Source organism: Uranotaenia lowii, chromosome 2, assembly GCF_029784155.1.
Source record: "Uranotaenia lowii strain MFRU-FL chromosome 2, ASM2978415v1, whole genome shotgun sequence".
NCBI lineage: Eukaryota > Metazoa > Arthropoda > Insecta > Diptera > Culicidae > Uranotaenia > Uranotaenia lowii.
In genome coordinates, this window is record NC_073692.1 from 408,537,916 (window position 1) to 408,551,840 (window position 13,925).

At 32.9% G+C, this 13,925-nt stretch overlaps 1 protein-coding gene across 1 annotated transcript in view; it reads right to left on the reverse strand.

Moving 5' to 3' along the window:
- The window catches only part of LOC129743377 (insulin-like receptor), a 96,851-nt gene extending 89,124 nt beyond the window's left edge, over window positions 1-7,727 (reverse strand). Inside the window, exon 1 of the mRNA XM_055735372.1 lies at window positions 7,593-7,727. Within this exon, the coding sequence (XP_055591347.1) occupies window positions 7,593-7,727 (135 nt within the window). The remainder of the gene's footprint in view (window positions 1-7,592) is intronic.
- Window positions 7,728-13,925: the final 6,198 nt, after the last annotated feature.

The following is a 13,925-nucleotide window of genomic DNA, read 5'->3' on the forward strand; positions in this document are numbered from 1 at the left end:
ATAGGACACTAAAGTCATCTCTCAAGCAAGCTGGAATAATGTACCGGATTTCCAAGCGCTTGGCGCCTGAGGACAACAAAAACAAATCGGGAGCGGGATGTGTTTGCACAAGATCTACTAGTACTAATAGTGGCTGGTTGTTGTATTACTTCCAAAATGAAACGCTTTTCGAAAAAGGGTCCGATCAGCGGTGTTGATTGCAGGCACATTTAGGCGTAAAATTTTGTCACTTTTAGCACATTTTGAAAATTTTGCTATGCAAAAACATTCTGTGGCCTTCAAGTTTTTTAAAAACACGTGTTGTTTTCTCGCATGCTGTGATGCAAAAATAGCAATATTTCTATCACATACGGCTGGAATAGAAACAGTGCTGTAAAAAATACAATGCCCAAAGATCTTGAAAACATTTTTTTAATAAAAAATTTTTAAAATGTTAAAATTTGTACCCCTGTTTCCCAACACCAGTGAACTTGCTCTTAATGGATACATTTTGGCATTTATGTGCAGCTATTTTAACAATCGAAGAAGGCTTGGATTTTGAAATAACACTATTTAATCACAGTTAAAAGAATGGCTCAGAAGCCAAGTAAACTGGAGAGCTATTTGCTATAGTTTCATCCATTAAAAACTCAGAATCAAAGCGATCCCGTTTGTGGAAATGTTTTGTATAAAATAAATTTCTTATTTTAAAAAAATGGAGGATTCGAAACGTCTTTTGATGAAATTCTTCGAAAAGCCTTTTTTGTACCCGATTCTTCATTCGTTTTTGTTAATAACTAGATAGAATAGTTACAATCGTTGTACATCAGCAAAAATGTCTGTTGAATCAATTTGTGTATTTTATTTTTTATTGTATCAAATGGTTCATTTTGTCCTCCACCTTAAAAATGGCAAAATTTATGGAAAAAACGAAATGCAAATATTACTGAAATGTAGATATGATCAAAAGCCTTATTAAGATAATCAGGATAGTCGTTTTTTTTTTTTTGAATATATCATCAGAGGTATTGACGAAGCATGAATGGTGGTGCCCTCAGTGAATAGGGCTTTTAAGCTTTGTGCTTTCAAACTTTGAATTCGACGATTCAGCAAATCAAGGAGTCATTGAAGCTTAATGTCTCGATCGAGGTTGCAAAATCTCATGATTGAGATTTCAATGAGTGAGATTTTCCCTTTTTGAATTTCACTGTGATGTTAGTAAATCTCATCGTAAACATCACAAGCCATAATTGCCTTGAATGTTGACGTTTTCTCATCCTGAGAGTCACAAGCAGAAAAACTACTTTTGCGAGGGCAGAGATGCAAGATCGAAGGCATCGAAGGAATAAAAAAAAAGTATTTGCGAAATCTCTTGAAAAATAAAAGTAAGAACTAAGACAAGTTTTCCAGTTCAGCCCAGTTCTTGACGTAGTTTGCAAATTAATGTTCCCTTTATGTTACTGGATAAACAAAGAAAATTCTTTTAGGCTCATTTTTGACCTCACTTGGGATAAGTACCTTTTTCATCGTGTTCTGGAGTTTGAAGACATGCAATAAAATTATATTGCCCACAGTAATAAACTTTTAAATCTGTTAAAAACGTGGACGCAAAATGTTTGCATTTTCATCAAGGGTCAAAGATTCGTAAATATCGAAATTCCAAAGCTAAAACCTCTTTATAAAAACACAACGACTTCATTAGCTTGCCAGAAAATTATTTCAAATTCCCTATAGGCATCACAGTAGACGAAAATATAAATTATCAAAATCTTGATTATTTTGAGTATTCAGAAAAGCATTTGGAGTGGGAATTCTCCCGCGGCTATGATGAGTTTAAATATTATTGAAGAAAATAATTCCTCATTCTTTCACACAAATAATTAAGTTAAGAATCAGATTTGTAACATTTGATTATTTAAAACAAAAATCATAACCAACGAATATACCATTCCATGATAACGTCTGGCATTCCAGCTTTGGCAACCGGCTGGAATTGATAACATGTGAAAAGCTTTTATCAACCAAACATAGTATAATGAAGAAATAAAATAATTTTCCTTCTCAAATGCAATCAGCGGTTTGTAGTTTCTATCCAAACGGTTAAACTTTCTTATTTTACTTTAAAAAATCATTTTTATGATATTTATTGCATTCTAATGAATATTTTTCTGAAAACAAAGAAAACCGCTTTCGTTTGACGTCGAAAGCATTGAGCGTCACAACGAAATTCAGTGTGCTGCTGAATTGATACTCACTACAGTGAGTATCAATTTCAAATGATTATCGGAAAACTTGCAACTCTGGTCTCGATTAGTTCATTATACCAATAATCAACATTCAACATTTTCTCTCTACAATTTCAAAAACTATCATTTTTTTTTCAATTTATGCTACCTTGATATTTCTTCCAGATATCAAGAGAATTATCAATGGTTGATGTTTTACTTTGAATTTAATAAACTACGTTCCATTTTGTCTTCTTCTTTTACCAAAGTCTTCTTTTCAACATAATCTATGTTACATTTAAATAAGCTTTGCATATACTGGAACAAGGGGAGGAATAAAGCCTGGAGTTGCCTACCAAACGCTTAATATGCTGTATGTATGTGCTGTGTGGCAGCGGCCTAAAGAATACTGCCACTGGGATACTAGTCCATGTCGTACGAGGCGACTTATCCAGTACTTCCCAGATACGTTTATCTCATATTTCTGTCTATTAGAAATCAATGAGGCTGTATCTGGGCGGGGGAGAAAATAGGTCAAGGTCAGATATTGCATGCAGAGTTCAGAAATTTTTCAAGTTCAAAACATTGGAAGAAAATGTTTTGAATCTGAATCAGTTTTAAATTTCTTGCTAGTATTTTTTTAACCTTTGTACGTATTTTCTCTCAAGAAGGGTATGCCAATAATGCATATGTAGTACATGCATTTGCACAAGCTGTATTCTTCCATATTTTCTCGTTTTACCAATTTGGAATATGATTTTTCATTTAACTAATCTCTTTGGTCTCCTAGTAACTCCGTTCAATAAAATCTCTTCACAAGTGTTCAAATGTGAATCGCAAACGCATCGCTTACGGTCCCATATTGCTTTTGGCTATCTGTTAATATTAACCGATTTGAAATCATAGAAGATTATATGATCTAAATTACATCAGTTATATCTGTTACGTCAAGCGCAAAACAATTGTATTTTCCTTATAATGGACAAGTATTCAGTCCCTTCTATCTTTGGATCGGTAACAGAATTTTGTGGAGGTAAATATCCGTTCATATAAAGATATTTAATTGTTAAAATTGCGTCATGGTTATTCAATCATTGAAGCCGTACAAATATCGTTTCTCGTTGAAAAAAAAAATTCAAAAAAATATTTTTTTTTAGGTTGCCAAAAGGCTTCAATATTCCCTATTAAATCAAGTTTCTGATCTAAACTTGTATCGCATGTCGACAGTCATATCTGTTTCACCTAATATATGTCACTTCTCTTGTATTGACACATGTTCCCTTAGCTTTAGAATGGTTATAGTGTTAAGAAGAGTCAAATATCGTACTCTGATATTTCGTATCATACGTAAAAACTGGTTGTGGAATCCACTGCTACGTCTTCGTGCAGTGTTAATATCGCTTGTTTCAAATTTGGCGTCACAGAAGCTCATTGTAGTCTTCTAACCAGAGCGCTAACTGGTCAGTTAAATAAAAATATATAAAATCATCAAAATTGTGCTCTGAATCTCCTGTATGGTTAAGCTATGATTCAAAGGTGCTATTGTACCTATATTTACCTTCCACTTAGTGTGTACATGTCCCTCTTTTGCCCGACTTCATTTGTTTTAATGTATGTCAGAATTTAACAAAGAAAGTTAAAAAAAGTCCTTATTTCCAATATTATGATTTAAAAAAAAGCTTCACTGCTTAAAAATCCCTATGTGGATAGGCTAAATGCCAACTTTGCCATTATAAAATCGTTTATTTGCCCTCATTGTAGCATCCTGGTTAGAACATTTTTTGATCATTGTAAACTCAAAACTCCTGAATTTTGTAGTTGTGAATCAATAATGTGCGATTCATTTTAGCTCATATATGCCTGTTTTCCGTTTGCTAGAAAGCTTTTATGTACTCTCGCCTATCCTGTTAAAAGTGAATCTAATTCTAAGAATTTAATCTAAAATAACAATCTGTCATTTTTCACCCAATGTGGTTATAAGCTTCAATGCTTCAAAATCCCTACGTGGATCGGCTTCATGCCCTAAATATTTATTTATTCTCTAATCCTTTTATGGTTTTCAGGTTTCTCAGGTATATGATGAAATCTGTAAAAAAAGGCTAGGCACAATTTTCCCGTTTGTTTGGATAACGTGCCGCTATCAAGCCTACCCCTTTTCTGATACCTGATACCTGCCTACCAAACGCTAAATATGCTGTATGTACAATAACTTTATATGAAAATTATTGTGTATTCAGAAAAATTGGATTTACGCAACGGTAGTTAGACCAGAAATAAGACAACCGTAATTTGACAGCTCTGCTGATACTCGCTAATTTTGAAATACCCAGGGCATGGCTCCATTTTACTCAGGGATCGCCTTTGGTATAACGCAGCCGTCGCTTGATCTGAAACGACTCAGTTTTTCCAAGTAACGGCTACTCATACGACACTGAGGAGGTCTCAGTAAGCCGTGCCCAGGAGCGGCCGCGTTTTTTTTTTTCTTTGATTCCTTGCTTCAGAAAATTTAGAAAAAACAGGATATTTTAGCTAAAATCCGGTTTAAACGTTTAAAAAGCTTAATAGTGGTCCTATGTTTCGTAAAGTTTAATAGAAAGAAAGTGGATTTTCGGCGTTCGAATCGGATGAATTAGTTTTTTAGAAGCTGCGGTAAAGGGGTCTGGTGCTACGCCTCCCGGACCAACTCAAAAAGACTAAAGTCCAGCTTTTCCGTTAATCCAAGGACGTTCAAAAGCTAAGTACATTGCTAATTTATATTATTTGTTATTATTCATAATTCTCAAATGATGTTTTATAATAATTAAAAAACATGAATTTTAGAGGTTTTGAAGCCGTAAATATTTGTAGGCAGGAAATATTTCGTTCGGAATTTCGGAAACATTTCAAAATCCAAGTATTAGAAACTTTTATGCTAGTCGAGATGAAAGTTCTATAGGAACTAATTTTTAAAATAAATTTTATATACCTTTTCAGTCCCACGTTTACATAATGTGTTTTCAACAAGTTTATTGATGATTTTTTCCATCAATTGATAAGAATTTTTTTATAAGACTGAACAAATTAAAAAAAAAAACGTATTAAGATACATAAAAAAAATTTAGTCTAGAATCATTAAACATCATTTGAGAAATTATATATTTTTTATATTTGAAGTCTGCATTTTTATAATATTATTATTTTACGATCTAAGGTGTTTATTATAACACCCTTTCGCAATAAGATAAAAAAAAGAAAAATATGCGTCCTTTGTCTTTCCTACATTTAGGTAAGGATTGATGAGATTTCCAAAATACATGATAAAATAAAAAAATGACTAATTCCTTCCATTATCCGTTGTTTTTTTTAAAGCAAAATCAGGAAAAAATAACTTTTATGTGATAGCGTAATCTTACAAAAAGCAACCGTCTATGCAAATAATTTTACCAATAAACACTATTTATTTGCATCAACTTTTTTTTTGCTAGAATTGTTGAAGCTTCTTGATCTTTTTATTATTTAATAGTCGACCAATTCAAGACAACTAGTTTATCTAATCCATAAATGTACTGATTTAAGCTGAGAAATAAATTTCTTTGTAAATACTTCTAAATAAAGGCAGATTTTTTTTAGATTTCAGTAGTGTAGTGACAATAGTTTTGATCACACTAGTCAAAAGTGTCTCCCGATCAAATCCTTCAACCCAAACCTCTAAACTAAAATTGTTTTGCTAGGATGCAGAGGTGACCTCGGTCCTAAAGCACAAAATTGATCGTTCATCCTTTCCTACCTTTTCCAATCTATCCATTGATTACTAGGACGTGGCCGGCGCCGTTATTGATGTTCAGAGAGAGAGCATCAGGTTTGAGCATTGTGAATGTGTTGCCGATCCCAGGTTCCATTAATTTGACCTCTGGACAAAACTGATGGCCTCCCCAGACACATTTGGTGGGTATATTAAATTTGCAACACGAATATACGTGCAAATATACGTGTAAACACATCGTATATAATGCTGCAAAACCAGTATATACGTATCATTTTGGAGGCCATATAGGTACATTAGCACACATATTCTTGATTTGGATTGTTTTGTCGTAATAAAATCATGCAATGTATTTAAATACGATAAAGAATATGCATGGGACGCACATTGTAGGTGCATATATACGAATTGTCGAAATAAAAACATGCAACGCATTTAAATACGATAAAGGATATGCATGGACCGCACATTGTAGGTGCAGATATACGAAAATGAGTTTAAATAACATTCATACGATATAATCTGTAAAATAATATACCACTTCTGGTTGTCTGGGTCGGTCAATCACGGAGTAGCAACCATTGGTGATGTGGAACTCGTTCTATTAAGCCACGCCTCGTGGAATTCGAAATGTTTTTATTTTTTTACAGTGATATTTTCCAAATTGAAAACATTTTAAAATAACTCAAACTTGCGTTGGTTAATTTATACGAATGAAAATGGTGATGAAGAATTTCGGATTCAATGATTAAAGGTGTATGTGAGTAGTCAATCAAGCTAAGCTAAGCTAAATGAAGAAATTTTTTCATAAAACAATTTTTGAATCTTAAAATAAACATGTAAAATATTATGTACTCTATAAGATTGCATGCCAGCATGCATATTTCAATTGTTTTTTTTTCTGCAATCTTCATCCGCAAGCTTGATTTAGCTCTCAAATTTTTGCAATATTTATTATTTGGTTGGTTTTAAAAAATCAATTTTTGGTATCAATGGTGAACTGCAACTGCTGACACGCATCTTCAACTAATCATCTCATTACATATTAATTTGACCCAGTTCTAAACATATCGAAATTTTCTTTGGTGAATCAGCAACTCCGAGAAAACTGGAAAAAATAGTTTAAAAGAAATTTTTAAATGAATGACATTGTTATCAAAAACTAAACTCTGGAATAAGTTTTTGACAATTTGTTCCGAACACGAAAATTTGACAAAAAGATTCAAAGTTTGACAGAAAACAATGCCTTTTGATATCAATCCGTTGATTCTGTAGAAAAATACGGTGAAAAAACAATTCGAAATTAACTCTGCATTCTTTTAAAATCAAGTTTAATAAAGTGTTCGAATCAAAACGTTAACTTGAATTAAAAATTCGAAACCATGTGCAATTTCATTATTCATTTTAAATAGGTTGAAATATTGCTGAAATATCAAGGAAAATTCTGAAACATGATGTTTGCCTAAGTTAAAAAATTGCATGAAAGGGTTCTGAAGATGTATTTCAGTTTCAAAGTTCAGTTCTCATGTTTGACGTTTGCGGCAATGCTTCTTCTTCTTCAGGAAGAGTTGAAAAAAACCATAATAAGTCTAAACGAGCAATATACAACGCAAAAGTCTAAAATCGTTGAATATGTTGGATCTCACCAAATAGGGTATCGTCGACAGGACACATTCTTTGCTGATTTGAAACCATAGGTACATCTTGAGTTGGCAGGAGCCAGGGGCAGATAATATTTTGATATTCGGAAGTTTCTGAAGCTGATGTGATTCTTCCCACATTATGAAATTTTTTTTTGCTAGAGTACACTTTTGAACACCTTTGCGGAGGAGTAGGCGATGATTGATTGACATCGCACGTGTTTTTTCCGGTTTTTTATACAACCGAAGTCTTCAGAAATTGATAAAAGTGATACAAACAAATGACCGGATGTTCACTGGAAGAATGGCCACCGGAAATAGTGCTTGAAAGTTGAAAGTTTTTAAGAGTATTTAAATTTTGTCTAATTTTTCCTCTGTACGAGGGGTCGTTTTAATATTATCCGGCAAAAATTAATATACTTAAGTGTGAGAAAGTCTTAGTGAAATCCAAAATTTAAAAATGGTGATACGTTGAATGGTTTATTTTTTCAATGCTGAAAAGGACTGCTGAAAATAGCGGTATTTTTCGAGAGAGTGTTGTAGAATTCTGTGTGAATTGCTGGGGAAAAAAGCTGGTTTTTTTGCTACTATAATTCTTAAGAATCATCATATTACTTACTGATTAATAATCATGAAATGTGAAACCATCAGAGATTATAAAAGATTACAAAACGAAGAGTTGTGAAAATTGACGATAATTAGGCGGTGTGTGAAAGAAAAACAAATTAAATGAGGTGCCTTAGATACGAAGTTATGATATTCGACAAAGTTCTTCAGCGGAAAATTTCCTTTGAAGAATTGATAAATTGGCTCAAAAACCATAAGCAGGCTCGGTTCCACAAAAGAAACAAAAATGATGTTGATTTTTCAGTACAAAATATTGAATTTTCCTATACAAATTTTAAAGTTCAAATTTACTTATGTGAACGTTACTTAAAAATCATGGATGAGTTTTGGACCAAAACGAATCTTTTAAGACGCCAGGGTATGAGAAATTCTAAAATGACCCCAAATCGGCTCATTCTAATATTTATCCTTTATTGTCACTTGCGTGCGGTTCTCTTAAATTCCTTCATTTCTTTTGAATTACGAGACGCGTGGTCGAACCCTCCGTTTTTTATGCCAGTCATCTAACATTCAAAATAAGAAACCAGCTCAAAATGTTGAAGAAAAAATAAACATGACTATAAAAAAAAATTCACCACTTTGGGAATATTTTACGAGGATAAATTATGTTTAAAAACAGTTGGGTCTTATCAATTGCTGCCAGAATCCGTATCCAAATTTTATTTCATTCAATGTCCAGCACACTTCAATATACCAATTCACTCGATGAAAAATTTTGAGTAAATGGTTGGCTATATGTTTTTCTGGAAAACTTGTTCAACTTGTATCGAACCCATTAAAAACATAATTTAAATAACTTGAAAAGCATTGTTTAAACTAGATTTTTATTTAATACAAATTGACATTGAGAATGAAATTTGTGAAATTAAAAAGTGAATAAAAAAACATTTAAAACAGCCTACAATTGAGAGAATTTTATCGAATTCAACCAAATAAAACATAAAACAATAATACTTAGCCATGATTTGGTTGTCAAGTTCAGATCTTCTTCCCGGGAAATCTAGGATCTCTTCACTATATCACGAATTTACATTTTCACCGGAAATTTTGGATATCATCTTCCTTTCCCTTGTGGAGCTGCCCCCAAATTAGAAAGCACCGAAACATTTCTTTATTTTTCAATATTTTCGAATACTTTTGGGACAAAATGAGACCAAAGTAAAGCATGGAAAATAATTAAAAGGAAGTCGTTACCACCGACTGCTTTGATCCTCGAAACTAAATACCCTGTAACACGAGGCCGAGAATTTATCAATCCCAGAGGTCTAAAAAGCTTCGTTTTGGATCAAAACTCATCAGTGATTTATTGCAGAATTTTTCAGTAACGTTTACATGAGTAAATTTAAACTTTAACCAAATATTCTAAGGTGCTGAAAAAAGGGTAGCATTGCAAAAGTCGATTCAAATCTTATCCCTCAATTGGTGATTTTTTTCAAAATATGAAATCAAATTTCACAATTAAGATTACATAGTTAGCACTGAGAGTAAAAAATTGGCCTTTTCTATGGATTTTCTGGAAAATAGAGGAATTTTATCTTTAAAGAGAAAACATCTTTAAAAAACTGAACCCTTGATGAAAGAATACAATAAATAAATAAAAAATCAGTTGTTGTTATTTAAAATGTTTGATAGTTAATAAGCGATTCATAAAAGGGTTTTAGGGATGAATCATTTTAGAGGATGAAAATCTCGTACAAAAAAATGAAAAAAAAGTGATGAATTATTTATTCAATTCAAAATGAAATAAAAATAATTTTAGAACTTCCCAACGTCAAATTGCAAAATGTTGAGGTTACTTTTAAATCCATTAATGTCTGACTTAGTAAAAAAAATTGACAAATAAATTCGCATTTGTTGGCAGCAAACCCGGAACCTTAATTAAAAAAAAAAAGATAACAAATCAGTCCACCTTTATTTTCAACTTTGGACCAAGACAGTGGAAAATATATAGAACAATTTTTTTAAAATTAAGAACAGATTCTGAAGCTTAATTTTCCGGGATTAAATTAAGATTTTAACTTCAAATACATTTCCAAAATCAGGGTTTCCAAAAAGACCTGAATTCAGATTCAAAATACAAAGATCTGATTCAAATTTTTAAAACTTTAAATTCTGAAGTTCTCCCCCTGGATTGATCTATAAAAAATACTTATTTTTCTTAATAAAGAAAGAACAGCAAAACACTAACCTCCTTTCTTGTATTCCTTGGTCGGCGCGGCCGGTCCGATTTCGTTGGCCTCGGCCGTCCAGGCCGGGGTTGCAGCCACGGCCAAAAACAACAAAACACTGACCAGCGCTAGCCGGGCCAGCCGTCCCGGCCTCAAAACCTGCTCCCACTTCATCATCATCATCACTTCCTTCTGCTTCTTTGTCCTCCTAGTGCTAGTAATCACTGAAGACAAAACTTCTGACACTGACGACATCATATTTTCTCCCTCAACCACCACTTCCGGTTTTTCGCTGTTGCTCCTGCTCCTACTTCTGCCTCTGCTTCGGCAGCTTCGATTGATCATTTGTCTCGTACTTCCTCCTCTTCGGTTATCGCTCTTTTGTTCTACTCCACAACTTTCTTCACAACTTTGGATGAATTCTACTAGCACCTCATCCTCTTTCTTGGGATACATCCTTTGATTTTGCTCACTGACAACAACACTAGCCATTGCTACCATTTTATTGCGCATTTTTTGCTGCTTTTGTTACATTTCTCAAAAACACAACAGATCACTTTACGGCGTCGTCGACGGTTGTTATTTTCATTGATTCCCCCCGCCTAGTAGAGCAGCTTCATCGTCAACACTTTACACCGGAAACAACGTCGTCGCAACTGGAAACAACATCATTCGTGGTGCCGCGCCGCACTGCTTCCAAAACAGACAACAACCAACTAGTACTGATGACGGTGATGGCGTTGATGATTGGTTTTGCTCTGCCCTGCCTTTGCTCATTGATTGAGGTGATTTTCTAGGCGAACGAGCGAGGGAAAAGGTTTATTATCACTTGGAAATCACACCGATATCGTTTATTTTTCTGTGTTGTTATTTCGCTTGTGCATATTACACACTCTGACCACCACAATACGTCATACAAGGCGCGCGAGATGCCTACTACGCGTTTGTATCCAAATATTTAGGTTTTCTGCCTTCCTCCGGCAGATCCGGCCGTGATTCTTCACTTCACTCGACGTCTACTCCACACGGCATCAATGTTTAAAACACCACCACCCTTAGCCGACTTCCCTTTGGGCCACTTTTACTTCGGCTTCAGCTTCGACACGACACACACCTACAGAAAAACCGTATCCTCTCACAATACTGCGATGCGAAGCGAAGTGTAAATTCTTCGCACACGACGAGAGAAGAATCGATTCGCTTCTCAGCTTTTGAGCTCTCTCGGCTTTCGTCGGCTCGTTTCCGTTCGTTTGTTTTGCGCTCTCTCTATTTGCGCTCACTCACTAACTCACATTGTTCGGGGTTCACGATTCACTGCTCACGGTGTGGCGTTTTAATTCCCATTATCACCATTTGGGTCGTTTCGTTCCTCCAGAGGTCTAGAAAAAGAGTCAACATCAGTGGATTTGTTGAAGATGAAATTTTCTCCCAACTCAAGCTAAACATTTTGTTTTGAGAAATGTGGAATAAAATCTTTGGAATTAAACCCAAGACCAAGGGCTGATTTTCGATTCGAATTACGTATCCAGTGGTGTCTTTTCGAAGCCATCTTCCAAAAAAAAATTGGCAGCTCTGTCTATTGTCACATTACAGGAAATATTTTCTCCTTTTAAATGCGCTCTTAGCGAAAACACATTTTTAGAGTGTATAATACTCTTTTTTTTATTTTAATTTTTTTTTTTTTAATTTTTTTTTTGTTTCGTTGATTTATTTTTTTTTTAACTTTTTTTTTTTTCATTATGGCAAGGTTGCCGAAAAAAATCTGTGTTATGACGAATATAATTCTTGAATTCTGTGATCTGAACCTACAATTCTGTGAGGATTTTCTGTGACGCTATTTCTATGAAGTTCATTGGAAAAATCGTTTGGAACATCAACAAATTGGAAACTGCCGACAGTTTTAATAGAAAAAAAAATCAATTTACTTCACTTGGTTTTCATATTTTCATGAATTAGAGTCAAAAATAAAAATTCGAAAGTGAAAAAAAAATATAATTTTTCAAATCTGTTACAAAATTTTGGAAATCTGTGAATTTTGTGAAAATTTTCAAAAATCTATGATCTGTAAAGCAATTTTGCTCAAAATTCTGTGAAAACACAGGTTTTACTGTGATTTCGACAACCTTGGTGTTTGGTCCTCTATTTTATTTTCACAAATTTAGTTCAGTTATCTTTTTAATTTTTCTTTAGTTTTTTTTAATTAATTAATTTTTAAATATGTAATTTGTTTATTGTTTTAGTTATTTTTCTTGCTCACATTTTTTATATTATTTATTGTTTATTAAAAAACACTTTTTTGAATCTTTTTTAACTTAAAAATATTTTTTTTAATATTTTGCAATTTAATTTTTTTTTGTTAGTACAGACCCCGTTCGTTTTTGGCAACATTCGATTTTGGCAACATTCGATTTTGGCACATGTGCCAAAATCGAACGGTTTTTAAAAACAACATTACCTTTTAGTTTTCGTTATAATAGGACCAATTTAAATTGGAAAAATACCAGAAATACGTTTTTATGTTCTGAAATGGTGATAAAATGCAACAATAAAAACAAAGGTTTTTAAAAAAAATATAAAGTACTCAAAATTGACAAAAAGATGAAAAATTCAGAAAGTGAAAAAACAAATTCAAACAAAAGACTGAAAATGACAAAAAACAACTAAAAAACAAAAAGAATGACAAATACAGCAAATATGACAAATTTAAAAAAAAAATTAAAAGAAAATTAAGAAAAGTGCAAAATGCATCAAAAGCATGATGAAAAAAATTAAAAATGACTACAAATGATCGAAAATTCATCAAAAATAACGTTTTTGATAATAATAATAGTTAGTTTTAAAAAATAATTGAAAAAAAAGTTAAGAAAAAAAAAACTGTGCGATTTTGGCAACACAAAATGTGCGGGCGTCTTGCCAAAATCGAACGGAGTCTGTATATGTATTTATTTTGGTTTCTTTTTTTTACAATGTTTTTAAATTGTATTAATTTTATTATATTTTTGAATAATTTTTTTTATATTTTTTTTTATTTATATATATTTTATTTATATTTTTATTGTTTTTTTTTTTCATATTCCCGTGTGAAAATTTAAACATTGGAATTTCAGATTTCTCAACCTTTTATAACCTTATAGGTGGCGCAACACAAACTACTTAAGAAAAGATGTCCGTGTTAGCGATGATAATTTGCGAGCATTGCAAGAACCCTCTATATTGGGGGAATTTGAAGAAACACATCATCTAGGTAGTAGCACTTTTAAAAATCGTATTCAAAATAATTGTTGAAAAAGATATATTTACTACACTAATAAGGGCTTGTGGTATAGCTCAGTTGGCAAGTCTGTTGTCTTCTGAGCAGACGTCCGTGAGTTCGAGCCCAAGAGTAAATATCGAACGCAGTTGTACCGGATAAGTTTTTCAATAACGATCCGCCAACTGCAACGTTGATAAAGTCGCGAATGCCATAAAAATGGTAAAACGACTATAATCGAAACAAAAAAAAAAAAAACTACACTAATAAATATAAGTTATATCATGTGTCATT